Source organism: Macrobrachium rosenbergii, chromosome 25, assembly GCF_040412425.1.
Source record: "Macrobrachium rosenbergii isolate ZJJX-2024 chromosome 25, ASM4041242v1, whole genome shotgun sequence".
Classification (NCBI taxonomy): domain Eukaryota; kingdom Metazoa; phylum Arthropoda; class Malacostraca; order Decapoda; family Palaemonidae; genus Macrobrachium; species Macrobrachium rosenbergii.
Genome location: NC_089765.1, coordinates 16,784,096 through 16,800,332, shown reverse-complemented (window position 1 = coordinate 16,800,332; position 16,237 = coordinate 16,784,096). Strand labels below are relative to the sequence as shown.

Genomic DNA, 16,237 nt, shown 5'->3' with positions numbered 1-16,237 from the left:
AGAACTGATTTTATTTCCTCAACAACAACAAAAGAAATAAAATAATAATAATAATAATAATAATAATAATAATAATAATAATAATAATAATAATAATAATAATAATAATAATAATAATGACTTTGCCATAATGTGGTCTCAGAAACATTTACATAGAGTTGATTTTATTCTCTCAACAACAACAAAATAAATAAATAAATAAATAAATAATAATAATAATAATAATAATAATAATAATAATAATAATAATAATAATAATAATAATAATAATAATGTCTTTGCCATAATGTGGTCTCAGAAACATTTACATAGAGTTGATTTTATTCTCTCAACAACAACAAAATAAACAAATAAATAGATAAATAATAATAATAATAATAATAAAAATAATAATAATAATAATAATAATAATAATAATAATAATAATAATAATAATAATAATAATAATAATAATAATGTCTTTGCCATAATGTGGTCTCAGAAACATTTACATAGAGTTGATTTTATTCTCTCAACAACAACAAAATAAACAAATAAATAGATAAATAATAATAATAATAATAATAATAATAATAATAATAATAATAATAATAATAATAATAATAATGTCCTTGCCATAATGTGGTCTCAGAAACATTTACATAGAGTTGATTTTATTCTCTCAACAACAACAAAATAAATAATAATAATAATAATAATAATAATAATAATAATAATAATAATAATAATAATAATAATAATAATAATAACTTCCTCTTCCTGACACTCAAATCACCCGATTTCCCGACTCCTTAATGCAAGAAGATCACGACAATGGTGGGCAAAAGGAAGAAGATACAAAACGAAAATAAAAGCAATAAAAGAAATAAAAGAAATGAAAGATTTTTTGGGCTTTTATTTGTTGAACAGAAATCAGGTGGCAGCCCCGTATGTCAGATATCTGTAGAATACAAAAGCTATTGTTTTTTTTTAAAGTTTTCTCAAATTAAGTGTATGTTACCAGTACGTCAGTAGTTGTTGTATTTAGTACGTCCTCTCTCTCTCTCTCTCTCTCTCTCTCTCTCTCTCTCTCTCTCTCTCTCTCTCTCTCTCTCTCTCTCTTTTCTGTCAGTTAAGATCTATGTAGTTCCTAGCCTTATGATACCACACACCATTGCCTAAAATAAGTACGTTACTAAGACGGACATTTCCCTAATTAGAAACCATTAGCTGGAGGCAATGTATGCAAAGAGAGAGAGAGAGAGAGAGAGAGAGAGAGAGAGAGAGAGAGAGAGAGAGAGAGAGAGAGAGGATGACATTTCAGAATACGCTGCGAACTCAAAACCCATATTTGCTTTTGTGAGTGTTTGGTAAACTGCGTGCAGTGTTGAACCCACAGTACAAAAAAACACACAAAAAACACACACGCGCGCGCGCGCACACACACAAACACAAGAAAGCTTGAACAGCAAAACTATATGTAAAATTTGGATCTTTCCTAGATAGTGGCCCCTAAGGGTTTTCGGGGGTCGTTATCTAGGACTAATATTTCTTGGGGGGTCATTACAGTATTACAATATATTATCACTTCGTGCGCTATCAGACATATTACGGAGATTGCAACTGATATCTGCCGCATTTTTGTCACCACAGACCTTCTGAGGGCTTTTGATAACCTTCAATAAAAAGTAAAGTTAATTTTCATTTTGTTTTGATATTATTTAAACAAATGTATCAGTATTTAAGGTGGTTTACTAATTTTTATAATGCAACTTTCTTTTGGGAGTCCTAATTGTATATATATATACATATATATACACAGTATATCTATATCTATATCTATATCTATATCTATATCTATATCTATATCTATATCTATATCTATATCTATATATCTATAAGCATATATAAACACACACACATATATATATACACACACGCACATACACCCTACACACTCTACACCACTCACCTCTACACAGTCTACACCAGTCACCACCACACAAGTGATTAATTCAAACCTTAATAAAAGACAAATATAGGTATCCGTATTTAACAAACATATGCTTCCATATTACAGGTTAGGCGCTTACGAGTCAAGCAATGTAAAAATTAAACTTTTCCCCAGTTTGCCTGTTTATTTATCATCATGAATGATGAATAAAGTGAATATCAAGGAGTAAAATATGAATCAAGTACTGATTACGAATGAAAAAAGATGAATAACAATGTACACAAAAATAATTATGTAATCATCCCATTTCAAATTTATTTTTTAAAAGAACAACTGGTCAGTATCACCATACTCGTACATCAGTCAAAGTTAACCTTAAATTATTAATTGTATATTTTTGCCAAAAAGGAAGGGGAAAAAATTTAATGATACGTCGTCAACCGGAAGTACACAATTGGGGTTCCTGATTCCGATGTGAAGATGTACCGGAGAAGACGAGTTGGTCGCTTTTAGTTAAGTACCGTGAGTCTTACGGGATTAATAGGAAGCGGTAAATTGGTTCCAACAATGTTTCTCTCGCTCTCTCTCTCTCTCTCTCTCTCTCTCTCTCTCTCTCTCTCTCTCTCTCTCTCTCTCTCTTCCATTCTATTTCGTTGCGTCAGAAGATAAAATCTTAAAGATGCTGATATGGGGGAGCATATAAGCTTAGCAAATACACAGACACACACAAACATACACACGCACATACACATAAAACCTCACAGATAACCAAATGCCCTTTCTTGCTTCCTGTTTGTGTTTTCGAGTTTGTGTGTGTGTTTGTGTGCGTGTTTATGTGTAATAATTCTTTTTCGTACTTATCTAATTAAGATAAGAACACACACACACACACACACTGAGAGAGAGAGAGAGAGAGGCCAGAATTGACATGGAACGATAATGCTTTTTCGTATTTATCTATTGGCGATGAGAACACAAAGAGAGAGAGAGAGAGAGAGAGAGAGAGAGAGAGAGAGAGAGAGAGAGAGAGAGAGAGAGAGAGAGAGGTCGGAGTTCACTAGCTGAGCGGAAAGGCTTTATCTTTTAGAAAAACGTCATGTGATTCATACTCGATTTTTTTTTTATCTTTGAAATGTCCGTTTGGACTGTCATATCGAAGATGGTGATTTAAAATAATTAGTAATGATTTAAAGTAATTAGTACTAACCTAAAATAATTAGTACTAATCTAAAATAATTAGTACTGCTTTAAAATAATTAGTACTTTTTAGAATAATTAGTACTGATGTAAAATAATTAGTACTGATTTAAAATAATCAGGCCTAATTGCGTGACTTAATTCTGTAACCTGAAGCTCTATAATACGAATGAGCGATACGCTCTTATAGATATATATATATATATATATATATATATATATATATATATATATATATATATATATATATATATATATATATATATATATATATATATATATATATATATATATATATATATATATATATATATATATATATATATATATATATATATATATATATATATGCTGGTTGCAACACCTTCAACTCCTTTACTATACCTCCGTACATATTCTCCTCCTTCCATCTTACTTTCCACCCTCTCCTAACAATTGTTTCATAGTGCAACTGCTTTGAGGTTTTCCTCCTGTTACACCTTTGTGACCGCTTACTCTCAATTTTCCTTTCAGCGCTGAATGACCTCGTAGGTCCCAGGGCTTGGCTTGTGGCCTAAATCTTATATATTCCAGTTCCGATTCCAATTACGTAAACATGCACAGATTATATGCGTGAGGAATCTGTCATTTCATTGCAGGAAAACTCTGTAAAATAGTCCTTGCAATTTCAAGAGTCAGTTAGCCATCTGAATAATAATAATAATAATAATAATAATAATAATAATAATAATAATAATAATAATAATAATAATAATAATAATAATAATAATAATAATAATAATAATAATAATTATTATTATTATTATTATTATTATTATTATTATTATTATTGTTGTTGTTGTTGTTGTTGAGCAGTATGGCTGCGTTATGCGAATTGATTTTATACGGAGTTTTCTTAGTTTTTCTTATAATGCTGAGAAAACACAATATAAAATCAGTTCGCATAATGCAGCCGTACTGTTCAACAACACTTGCCTAAAAGAGGGGTCTTCTTCTTCTTCTTCTTCTTCTTCTTCTTCTTCTTCTTCTTCTTCTTCTTCTTCTTCTTCTTCTTCTTCTTCTTATTATTATTATTATTATTATTATTATTATTATTATTATTATTATTATTACCGCATTTCATAATTTTTCAAAGACCGTTTCGAGAATCAATTAACCATCAGGATTCTTTTTATTATTATTATTATTATTATTATTATTATTATTATTATTATTATTATTATTATTATTATTATTATTATCACCGGTTTTCACATTTTTCATAGATCATTTCAAGTGTCAGTTAACCATCAGAATTCTATATTTAACTATATTATTATTATTATTATTATTATTATTATTATTATTATTATTATTATTATTATTATTATTATTATTATTATTATTATTATCACAGGTTTTCACGTTTTTCATAGCTTATTTCAAGTGTCAGTTAACCATCAGAATTCTATATTTAACTATATTATTATTATTATTATTATTATTATTATTATTATTATTATTATTATTATTATTATTATTATTATTATTATTATTATTACTGGCTTCCACATTTTTGAAGATAAAGTACAACACTTCTAAAATAAGGAGCAAAGAAAAGGCCTCGTACCCCACTTTCTTGGCGACAAATTCTTCCTACAGTACTTAACTGTCTTGGAGACAAAGGATACGGCGCATGTGCGGGACTATGTATAGCTAACACTCACACGTACTGTACAGAGACCAGGCTTGACAGTAAGACAAATCACTGTCTCTTCACATCCTGTCCAGCTCACAGCCAAGTAAGGAATGTGGAAGAGTCTGACGACTATCTGAAGTGTATTCATTCGCCGATTATTCTGGGTCCCCACGGTTCGCCATGAGGGAGAACAAACGCCTTCTGCCAGTGACTATCACTCTGGCCCTCTGTGTCATCTCCTCGTCAGGTAATGGGAGCAGTTTCTTGTAGTTTTCTCATATCATTTGCGTCGTCTTTTTTTGGCGTTTTGTCATGGTTTAAGATGATTGTATAGTATTGCGTGTATCTCCAAGACTTCAACGAAACGGTATTCTTGGTGAGGTGACGAATTTCTCGTACACAAGGGAGCAATATCGTTCCTATTTCAGCGCGGAAGGTTCTAAAACTGCTAAATGGAAAGATACAACGCTTATCAAACCCATCATTAAGATTGCGCCATAGTAGACAAATGTCAGATTTATTGTGCTGTCATTTTTATTTTTCATTTCCTTGTGGATTTTCTCAACCTTCCCATTAATGGTTAGATGATTGCCAGAAGAGGATTCAGAACTGAAGAAAATGTGGAGATGTTTTGAATCGTTTCATTACCCTAAAGCTATTCTCCTTGCGTCTTAATACGTTTTTGTCTATTTATGTATTTATTAATTTATTTTTTCTTTTCAATGAATGAGATCTCTTCTTTCTGTATTTCCCTTTACCTTCCCTTACTTCCTAATTATTATTATTATTATTATTATTATTATTATTATTATTATTATTATTATTATTATTATTATTATTATCATCATTCAGTAGATGAAACCTATTCATATGGAACAAGCCCACCACAGGGCCCACTGACTTGAAATTCGAGCTTCCAAAGAATATGGTGCTCAGTAGGAAGAAGTAAGAGGAAGTGAAGGGAAACGCAGAAACTGATAAATATATAAATGGGTAAAAATGTATTAAAATGCAAGAAGAACAGTATTAGGGTAGTATTACATTGCACTTTCGCTTGAACTTCTGAAGTTCCAATGAAACGATATCTCCGGGAGGCTGCACCACAGTCCAACGGTGTGAGAAATAAAGGAATAGCGAGCACCATATTTTTTGGAAGCTTGAAATTCAGGTCAATGGCTCCTGTGGGCTTGTTTCATACGGATAGGGTTTTGTCTTCTGAAAAATAATGATAGTTGGAAAGAAAAACCCACAAGATTCCTGTGTGTAACTTGTTTACTTGTAAATGTTTAGATGTTGCTTTTAAAAGTAACATGTAAATATTTACAAGTAAACGAGTTATACACAGGAATCTTGTGGGTTTCTCTTTCCATCTTCAGAAGAGAACTGAAAGAAGTTTCTGTTTGGTTAATAATGATAGTATTAACAAATTTCCGCTTGGGACCTCCTTAGCGACAGAGGCTGAAATCTTCTGGTGCGAATTTGTAAAAAAAAAAAGGAGAAAAAATCGAGACATGAAGAAGCAGTGAACTCGAGATGGAATCATGATGTGTGGAATATATGGAATAAGCTAAACTCTATCACTTTTATCCTCTCTTGAGAACAACTTGTTAAGAGATTCCAGTTAATTTGAGAGAGGTTCGGATTCCACAATAAACTGTAGGTCCCGTTGCTAAGCAACCAGTTGGTTCTTAGCCACGTAAAATAAGTCTAATCCTTCGGGCCAGCCCTCTCTAGGAGAGCTGTTAATCGGCTCAGTGGTCTGGTAAAACTAAGGTATACTTAATTTGTCCTTATAGACCAGAGAGAGAGAGAGAGAGAGAGAGAGAGAGAGAGAGAGAGAGAGAGAGAGAGAGAGAGAGAGAGAGACTCAGTCCAATATGAGAAAATATTTTCAGCAAGAAAAAAAAAAAAAGGAATATCTCCAGAGAGAAATCATAGACCTCCCCTTCAGTCACATTACAGTTTTACATAAGCAGCATTTCACTGGGTGAGATGCTACTATATATATATATATATTTCTCTTTGCTATTTGGTAAAGAATTGTGTAGCTGCAGCTTACATATCCCAAAGAAGTGCCCAATAGCAGATGTAATTCGATTAAAATTCCCGTCTTCGATAAAAAGTTCCCGTTTTCTTCATTCTTTCCAGAACTCAGTGGCATACAGAAAACGGGAGGCAACAGATCTGCGCACTTCTTTCCAGTAAGCGGGGACCTGGAAATTGGTTATAGACAACGGAGCTGCTCAAGCTGTTCTTTCTTGTGGTTATTTTCTTCTCGTTGCTCCGATGACGACTTCTACATCAACCTGAAATTCCCAAATGGTGACACTGAGAGATTCCAAAGAACGCCCGAATGTGGGAGCAGTAATTGGGTGGTCATCCACATTAGTACAAAGGTTTGAAAAAATGTGTGTACAGAACGGTTCGGGTTGCAAATTCCTGAGATGGATGCTAGTATTACACCAGCCCCGGTTTTTTTTTTTTTTGCCATGACCCTAAGTTAGGTTAGACTAGGTTAGGTTGGGTTAGGGTTAGGTCAGATAACATATTCTTATTAATTTGGGTGTGGGAAATATAATGAGATTATTTTCAAGAAAATTCTATGGTTAGTTTTTAAGATATGGCCTCCAAGCTAGTATTACACCAGCCCCATTTTTTTTTTTGCCATGACCCTAAGTTAGGGTAGGCTAGGTTAGGTTGAGTTAGGGTTAGGCCAGATAATAAATTCGTAGTAATTTGGGTGTGGGAAACATAATGAGACTATTTTCAAGAAAATTCTATGGTGAGTTTTTAAGATATGGCCTCCCGCTTTTTTCAGGGAAAGGTCCCAGTACTCGGTTACATCTCAGGAAAACGCTTCCGGGTCGTGTTTACCATTGTAACAAACATTTCCACAGTTAGATTGCTTCTTTCCTTGAAGTTCTTAATACCATTACTGAAAATCTTGCTTGGATTTTGGGCTGCATTCATCACCAAGTGTTGACTCAAACCAGACCTCGCAATCAGAGAGCTATATTCATCATCAAAATAGTTTCACCAGACCAGTGAGCTGAGTATCAGCTCTCACGTTCAATTTTGCCAATTGAATGACAATTTTTTTTATAAAAAGTTTATCATTGGCTGAATTGCAAATGTTGAAGTTTCTGACAGAATTTCACTGATGGATTTATTTCCAAAACTTGATAGCCGTTGCTGTTTAATTGTTATCATTACTTTCCACTCAGAGCATTCAGGAGCTGGGTTATGCGGGTTTTTCAAGAGGCGTCCCTGTGTTAGACGAGAGTGACCCATTCAGAGACGTGTCAGAATTACTTGCGAATGTTTCTCACTTTGGTATGATGAACTCCACTTTCCAGCTTTAGGTTTTACTTGTTGCAATTAATTTCAGGGCTTCAGAATTGGGAGTAAAATGTATAGTTTTAAGAGTGACAGAAGTAAACAATCTCTTCTCGGAGCAACCCTGACAGCTACAAGCACCTACGAAATGGAATGGGCCCTTATTACGCAGGACAAGCTTGGACCCAGTAAGTTGATTCCTTGATTTCTTATCAAGGGATGTTTCTCCTTCAGTTTCTGTTATATTACTGGCATATTTTAAGCTAGGAACCATGCTGTTATTGTCCATTTAGAACACACGTCCTAAATTCATTTGGGATTTAGAAAATCAGCCCTAGATTCAGATGAGCTGAAGCTTACAATCCTATGAGGCTGAATGGATGATAAAACTAAAGCAAAAATGACGTGTATGTGAGTGTGTATAAAGAATGACTGTACAGAGATAAAAATACTGCTTGGCAACTCGAAAGATCAGTAATACTGTCCATTTTCATGCTCTTTGCTTAGCTCAAAGAGTGAAAACTACAACTGCAACTACCCCAGTCACTTCAGTTGTCTTGGGATCTGCGGGAGCCGGAGGTCTGATTCTAGTGCTGACCACGATCGCTGTGATCTGTTACAGGAAGAAACGTCAGAGTCTGGGTAAGGAGATTCTATAATTATGTTCTGAGGCAGATGGCAAAAATAGAAAACTTGATCCAGTTTCAGTGATTGGGGTCAGTTCTTGCATTTACAGATACTTCGAGCATGAAATGTTGTCACAAGCAAATGGTCTGGCTTCACTAATTGCAGTCTATTCTTTGTGTCACCAGCGAAGGGGTACCTCTGGTTAAAATAAGCATTTTTTTTTTTTACTTCTCCAGAGATAGCTCCAGATGATGACAAGGAATATCAGGACTACGATGACGCGATTAACTTAGATGAAGAAACTTATGCTGATGCTATGAACACCGTGGAATGTGAATATGACAACACAGAAAACATATACGAGGACTACGATCCTGAGTGTGTGTATGAAAACCCTGAGAACTTCGTGGCCAACGTGTCACAGGAAGGACAGCAAGCGAAGTTTCAGCGCTCAGGATACTAAGAAAATGTAGGTAGCTTGGATGTCACGCTTTGCCTGAAAGTAGGTTAACAGGTAACAGAACCCTGCCAAAATTTGTTAAGCTTCATACAAATATCGGCTGCACATAGAAAAAGACAGGTGAAATTGAAAATTTCTGTTTGTTTCGCTAACAGGAACAATAGAGGCAAATGTTTCACGGTTGAAACCCTTGTAAAAATTGACGCTGAAGCTAAATTACTGTAACCCAAGTGAGGATAAGTTTCAAGCTCTGTAACCCTTATTTGAGCTAGAACTACAGCAACGGGGCTCCAATCCTCTTAGTATGTAAGCTCTAGGTCTATAACCGGAGCAGTGGGTTTCAACTTTTTTCATTCCGCGACCCCTTATGAAGAACTCAATATGACCGATGACCTCCTTTCAAATTTTTGATTCAATAATGTCAGTAGGGTTACCATATTTTCACGAGCCAAAGACAGTACAAATGGAATCTATATTCACCATGACGGGTCCCAAACCTATTTACACATTTTTATTTATTCCTCCTTCCAAAACTATTAGACATTTTTTCCTCTGACGGGCCACAAGTTTATCTGAAAACACGATTTTTTTGCTGTCCATGTCAGTTTCCAAATCTGTTAGGCCTTTTTGCTCTGACGGGTTTTATCCATTGGAGCAACAAATTTTATTGCTAAAGCATCAGGATTACATATGACAAAACGTGGTTCCCCTTGAGTGTGTCCTTCATTGTTGAATGTTAGGAAGTGTGTAAAGTATACATTCTGTTGCAGAGAGTAAGCTCTTCGTTGGAAGAGTCGGTAGAGCTGTGGACTAGCACTCGCTAGGCCCGAGTCCGTGTCTCCGGCCGGCTGATGAAGTGTTAGAGGAATTTATTTCTGGTGATAGAAATTCATTTTTCGCTATAATGTGGTTCGGATTCCACAATAAGCTGTAGGTCCCGTTGCTAAGTAACCAATTGGTTCTTAGCCACGTAAAATAAGTCTAATCCTTCGGGCCAGCCCTAGGAGAGCTGTTAATCAGCTCAGTGGTCTGGTAAAACTAAGGTACACTTAACTTGTTGCAGAGAGTAATTATGTACTGTACATATCATTTCTTGAACTAACTGTAGTTCCTCATTGGACGGGTTGGTATCGTTCTCGGCTAGCACTCTGCTGAGCCCCCGTTCGATTCTCCGACCGGCCAATGAAGAATTAGAGAAATTTATTTCTGGTGATAGAAATTCATTTCTCGTTATAATGTGGTTCGGATTCCACAATAAGCTGTAGGTCCCGTTAGTTCTTCATTGGAGGGGTGGGTAGAGCTATCGGCTAGCACTCTGCTGGGCCCGGGTTCGATTCTCCGACCGGCCAATGAAGAATTAGCGAAACTTATTTCTGGTGATAGAAATTCATTTCTCGTTATAATGTGGTTCGGATTCCACAAAGCTGTAGGTCCCGTTGCTAGGTAACCAATTGGTTCTTAGCCACGTAAAATAAATCTAATCCTTCGGGCCAGCCCTCTCTAGGAGAGCTGTTAATCAGCTCAGTGGTCTGGTTAAACTAAGGTATACTTAACTTTTTTTTTTTTTTTAACTAACTGTAAGTTAAGTATACCTTAGTTTTACCAGACCACTGAGCTGATGAACAGCTCTCCTAGGGCTGGCCCGAAGGATTAGACTTATTTTACGTGGCTAAGAACCAGTTGGTTACTTAGCAACGGGACCTACAGTAAGAGAAATGAAAAGTATCAATAGTAATTTAAATTTTGTTAATGACTACACTTTCCATTTACAGATCCCTTGCTGAATTAAAGTAAGGTCATTGTTATTTCACATTTTCACATGTATTACACACATAAAATCATCTTATGGCCCAGTTCTGGTGTCAAGTTCTTTGGAGAGAATCATTAACAATGATTACATGGAAAGAAACTAATGTAACTCAAAAGTTTGCTTACAATTTCGTGATATTACTCATGTTTATGTTAAGTGCGTCATATTACTTTATCATTTCCTGTGACTGTGTATAGTGGACGCTTGGTTTAGGATCTGGACTTATTTTTACTTCAATACTGATGATATATCTTTTTATATAGCCTGGAGGAAAGGCGTATAAAAGAAAGAATAAATAATACTTATAAAAATTTCGAACAAGCGCGTTTGTCGGCGATGTGTCAGTTACAAATGGAAAATTACAAATAACCACAGTCAGAAATTTTGCGAATGGCCTACGATCATAACTGTGACCGAGTCAATTTCAGGCATCTTCCATCCTTCAGTCTTTTAATTACTCGCTTTATTTCATTAGCAGTTAATTCCGAAACCATCTGTAAATATATTTATCTCTACATAGAACTCTTCTCTGTTTTCCAAGGGCGTGTTAGGAAAATATTTTCCTTGTACACAGTCATAGGCAAACACTTGCATAACTGTTTCTGTATAAAGTATAAAGTATCACGAAGCAATTTTTTTTTTATTAATTTGTTGTTCTTACCCAGATTTCAGCAAACTCAGATTTAAAAGTGGACTGTAACAGATTAACGGATATGAGGACGTTTTCTTGTGTATAATACTTTTATTGTTGAAATTTACAAATGATATTCCTTCATTAATTCCTTGTGCTAGTCAAATCTATTAGGACTTATTATTCTCCTGCAACTGCAAATCTGTATTTGAAGATGTATAAGCTAAGCAGTATTTAAAGACAGATTAAGCCAGGCCACTTCAACTCTTCTAAGTCATTATCGTCTCTCTGTAGATTACTACACCATATAAGGAAACTGATTTGCTCAAGATTTTTCCACTGCAGAAACCTACAAATAAAAAAATTGAAGATTTATTTTTCTTTTCAGGCTGTAGAAATAAAAAATGATTTTTTAAAAAATTTTCTGTTTTGAAGAATGAAAAGGAGTTTTATCTTGTAAATAAAACCAATTTATTTTATCGCTTTAACATGTGTGGCATGCTAATGCAAAGTCTGCAGTAGGCTAACACCACTTTAAAAATTCATTTTAAATTAGAAATTTTGTTTTTGTTTTTATTTTTGCTGCCACCTCAAAACCTCTTATCTATTCGAAGTAATTTAGTTTTTCTTTTTGTTAATGAAAGCTATCACTTGGGAAAATAATGGTGCAACTACCATGCTTTAAAAAAAATCAGTGTTTCCATTTTGAAGCTTTTAATAGGAAGATGAGATTTTTATTACTGAAAACTTACAAGGAATAATAACAGAAAATTGAGAATTTTAGCAGCATTTGAAATAACGAAGGTGACCTCTACTCATTATAGACTTCTCTCTATTAGAATTATATAAGTTTTCCATAAGTATCTGGTCTTTGTGTTAAGTAATTTTTGCTACCGTTTCCAAGCAACCATTGTTGAAGCTTCTACTAGGTCTAGATCAGTTACTGGCCAAGAAACAGAGCATTATAATAATAATAATAATAATAATAATAATAATAATAATAATAATAATAATAATAATAATAATAATAATAATCCAAACAAAAATTTCTTTCAGTTTTCTTCTGAAGATGGAATGAGAAACCCACAAGATTCCTGACCACCTTCACATCTCTTGAAAAAGGGTCACAGTTAGGACCTGAGAGTACTCGAGATTCAAGTAATATGTAAATGTTTACAAGTAAACAAGTTATACACAGGAATCTTGTGGGTGTCTCTTTCCAGTAATAATAATAATAATAATAATAATAATAATAATAATAATAATAATAATAATAATAATAATAATAATAATAATAATAAGCAGATATTTAGGTTGAGAGGAGATACGCCTAGTACTAAAGCTCTTAAAATTTAAAGGCTTTGTTAGTTAGGCCTAAGAATAATGATGATGATGATAATAATAAAATGATGTATCAGCTGACACTTAGGCTCAGCTGAAAGAAGATAGGCCTAGTGCCAGAGCTCCTACCATGTAAAGGATTTGTTAGTTAGGCCTAGGCTTCATTCCAGTTAGCTGGAAGATGGCATAGGCCTGTTAGTTATATAAGTACTTTCGTTCTGTTGAGGAGCAGTTATCAACTCATAGAAGTATGTGTGGGAAATTCCCAGCACGACAATCTTTTGATAATGTTTTTGTGCATTGGCATATTTTCGTATGATCTGTTTCTTGCTGTGAAGTCGTGCGGGATTCAAATGTATCTGTGTGTTTGTGAATTTTGCAGAATAGTAATTTCATTCCAAAGAAGTAACAGAGGGTAATGGAAAATACTGAAAGAGGAGATCAGTTATTTGAAAAACAGATACATTAACTAATTAATATAGAGATAAATAGGCATGTAAGTAAATTATTAAAATACATGGAGAATTACATTAGGGTAGTAGTGCAATGAATCCAAATCTATTCGAGAATGGCACTCGTAAATTATTATCTTATTTTTTTTGGTTTTTGTTGTGATTCTGTTATGTTCCTGAGGTGAGGTTAATAACTATGGCCTAAGATTACGGTTTTAGTTATAGTAATTCCCATGGCCTTACATTTCAGAAAATGAGAATTCAACACATGTTGAAATTCCTGAGTGCTAGTATGAACTTTGTAAATCAGTTCTGTTTTCGCATTAAATGTAATTCCATTTGAGTAATTTCCATTTTCATTTATCTCTTATGTAATTACCCATTTGATATGTTTAACAACTGAGTTAATTAAATAAAATTTAAGTTTAAGTTCAACAAGTGCTGTTCAATACCCTTCCATTGTATTTCATTTTTCCTGTGATCCATTTTTGGTGAATGTTGAATATAATTTGATGTGATAACTTTTTATAGTTTTCATACTTTGAAGTTACAAGGATTAGGATGTCTCAAAGACTTATTAGTCCGTCCGAGATTACAAGGATTAGGATGTCCCAAAGGCTTATTAGTCCATCCGAGAAGACATCGTGTGCCCACGTATCTCTAGAAGCAGGTTTTACTGTTCATTCACAGTATTCTAATGATTTTGCCTAGCTTTCTTTTAAACTCTCTTCCAAACTGTTGCTGTTGACAACTTCTGGTGGCAGTTTGTTCCATGTGACACATATGTTGTTTGTAAAGAAGATCCCACAATGAGATGTGTTATGTCTTTCAGCATTTTGAATGTTTCTACTAGTTGTCCTCGCAAACGTCGTGTTTCTATGTGACTTGCAGAAAATCAACCCGTGAAGAACCGTAATATTTGAGAGAGAGAGAGAGAGAGAGAGAGAGAGAGAGAGAGAGAGAGAGAGAGAGAGAGAGAGAGAGAGAGAGAGAGTACCTCTCGTCGTATCTCACAGCAACTAGTGAGCTGAGTTCATGTCTATAAGGACTGCTCAGGAAGTAAAAGTACTTAATTGTGGTACTGTTGGACTGCGACATCTCCCCGTAATTTGGGAACCGCCAGTGACAACGTTAAGCACACAGTCCACTTTGCCCAAACGATCACTTCTTCGCCACAGCATGAAAGGAATCCGGACAAGGCTTCTAAGTTTCTCAGACAAATCCAAAATCGGTAGAATTATCACTAAAAAGTAACTAGCGTTTATAGCGCAGGCTTTGAGCATCGTGAATGCCGTGAGCGTAGCCCTATGTTTAATGTGGGGGCTTATTCATCTTAGACCTAGTAGGTTTAACGAAGGTTTGAGAACTTGATCATCTTGTTCGTTCATTTAGCTGGGAAAGTTCGGTATGTAGGTCATTTTAGGACAGGTTTGTAGTTTCTGTTTACAAGGGAGGACTGGGTCTGCTGTCAAGTGACTAGTGTCAGACTCAGCACCTCTGGGAAGTGTTCAATTTGTAGTGGTTGCGGTAAGACGCTCTTGCTGCTCGCTAGTAATAAAAGGTGTTCGTGATTGTCTGGAAAATACACGGTGATTTCTCAGTGATGTTTTTGGGAAACTTTGAAAGGTAAACTGGACCTTACACTTGGGCAGATAATGAATCGCATTTCTGTAAACGTGGATAATTTGAAAGATGAGGTCATCGGTAAAATAAATGAGGTATGCAGAGTGTTAAAGAAAAAGAATAAAGACATAGTTGAGGCCTAGAGGGGAATTCAAGTGGCTGAGAGCGGATTTACATTGAGGAAAATGAGAAAATATTTCCGGAATTTGAAACTAGAGAGAGAGAGAGAGAGAGAGAGAGAGAGAGAGAGAGAGAGAGAGAAATATCTGATTTTCTGTTTCAAGCTTAAAAAATCTAGACAAGTTTTCATGAGAGAGAGAGAGAGAGAGAGAGAGAGAGAGAGAGAGAGAGAGAGAGAGAGAGAGAGAGAGAGAGAGAGAGAGAAATATCTGATTTTCTGTTTCAAACTTAAAAAATCTAGACAAGTTTTCATGAGAGAGAGAGAGAGAGAGAGAGAGAGAGAGAGAGAGAGGAATATCTGATTTTCTGTTCCAAGCCTTAAAAATCTAGAGAAGTTTTCGAGAGAGAGAGAGAGAGAGAGAGAGAGAGAGAGAGAGAGAGAGAGAGAGAGAGAGAGAGAGAGAGAGGATGACCCACGCTGCAGCAGATGTGCAATGATTCACAGAACAAGGGGTTATGAGTGTCTGGTAAAAATATGCATAAATGACATGAGATTCCATAAATCTGACGAATCATGTTGCGAATGAGAAATGCAACACATCTGAGGAGAAGATTGTAAAAGGATTATAAGCTGAGGATTATCAGCAGGACTGACTATAGATACTGATTCCGACTGGTTGTAAATAAAATGATGGAATTGAAACGACTGAAATTATCGAAAGTCAAGACAGAATGCTTGATCCTCATCATCCGAGATACTTCGGTTAAAGTGTACAATATAGTGAATGACTTTAGGGTTGAGCTCTGTACAGCTTCTTAAAGGAACGCATATTTTGCTTCCGTCGGGGGTCAAAGTTCCACGCCAGTGTCGTCTTAATGGAGAACCAAGGACAGGTTTCTGACCAGTATGAAAGGTCTTAAGGTTTACACTGGTCTCAGTATGAGGTCATCATAGGAACTGTTAATTTCGTGTCGGCCCCCTCGTGACCTGGAGTGGTCCTCGAGAGATGTCAGGACGGACGTATGACC

The 16,237-nt window shown here is 34.9% G+C and overlaps 1 protein-coding gene across 3 annotated transcripts in view; it reads left to right on the top strand.

Moving 5' to 3' along the window:
* Positions 1–13,903, top strand: part of LOC136852383 (uncharacterized) — a 71,026-nt gene extending 57,123 nt beyond the window's left edge. The window contains exons 1-5 of one of the 3 annotated variants that reach the window (XM_067126973.1): positions 4,838–5,055; positions 6,957–7,204; positions 8,197–8,332; positions 8,652–8,786; positions 9,008–13,903. In XM_067126973.1, the coding sequence (XP_066983074.1) occupies positions 4,989–5,055; positions 6,957–7,204; positions 8,197–8,332; positions 8,652–8,786; positions 9,008–9,234 (813 nt within the window). In that variant the 5' untranslated portion in view covers positions 4,838–4,988 and the 3' untranslated portion in view covers positions 9,235–13,903. Of the gene's footprint in view, positions 1–4,835; positions 5,056–6,956; positions 7,205–8,196; positions 8,333–8,651; positions 8,787–9,007 lie in introns of those variants that run through there. The other 2 variants (XM_067126974.1, XM_067126975.1) reach the window with 2 other exon arrangements.
* The last annotated feature ends 2,334 nt before the right edge of the window (positions 13,904–16,237 follow it).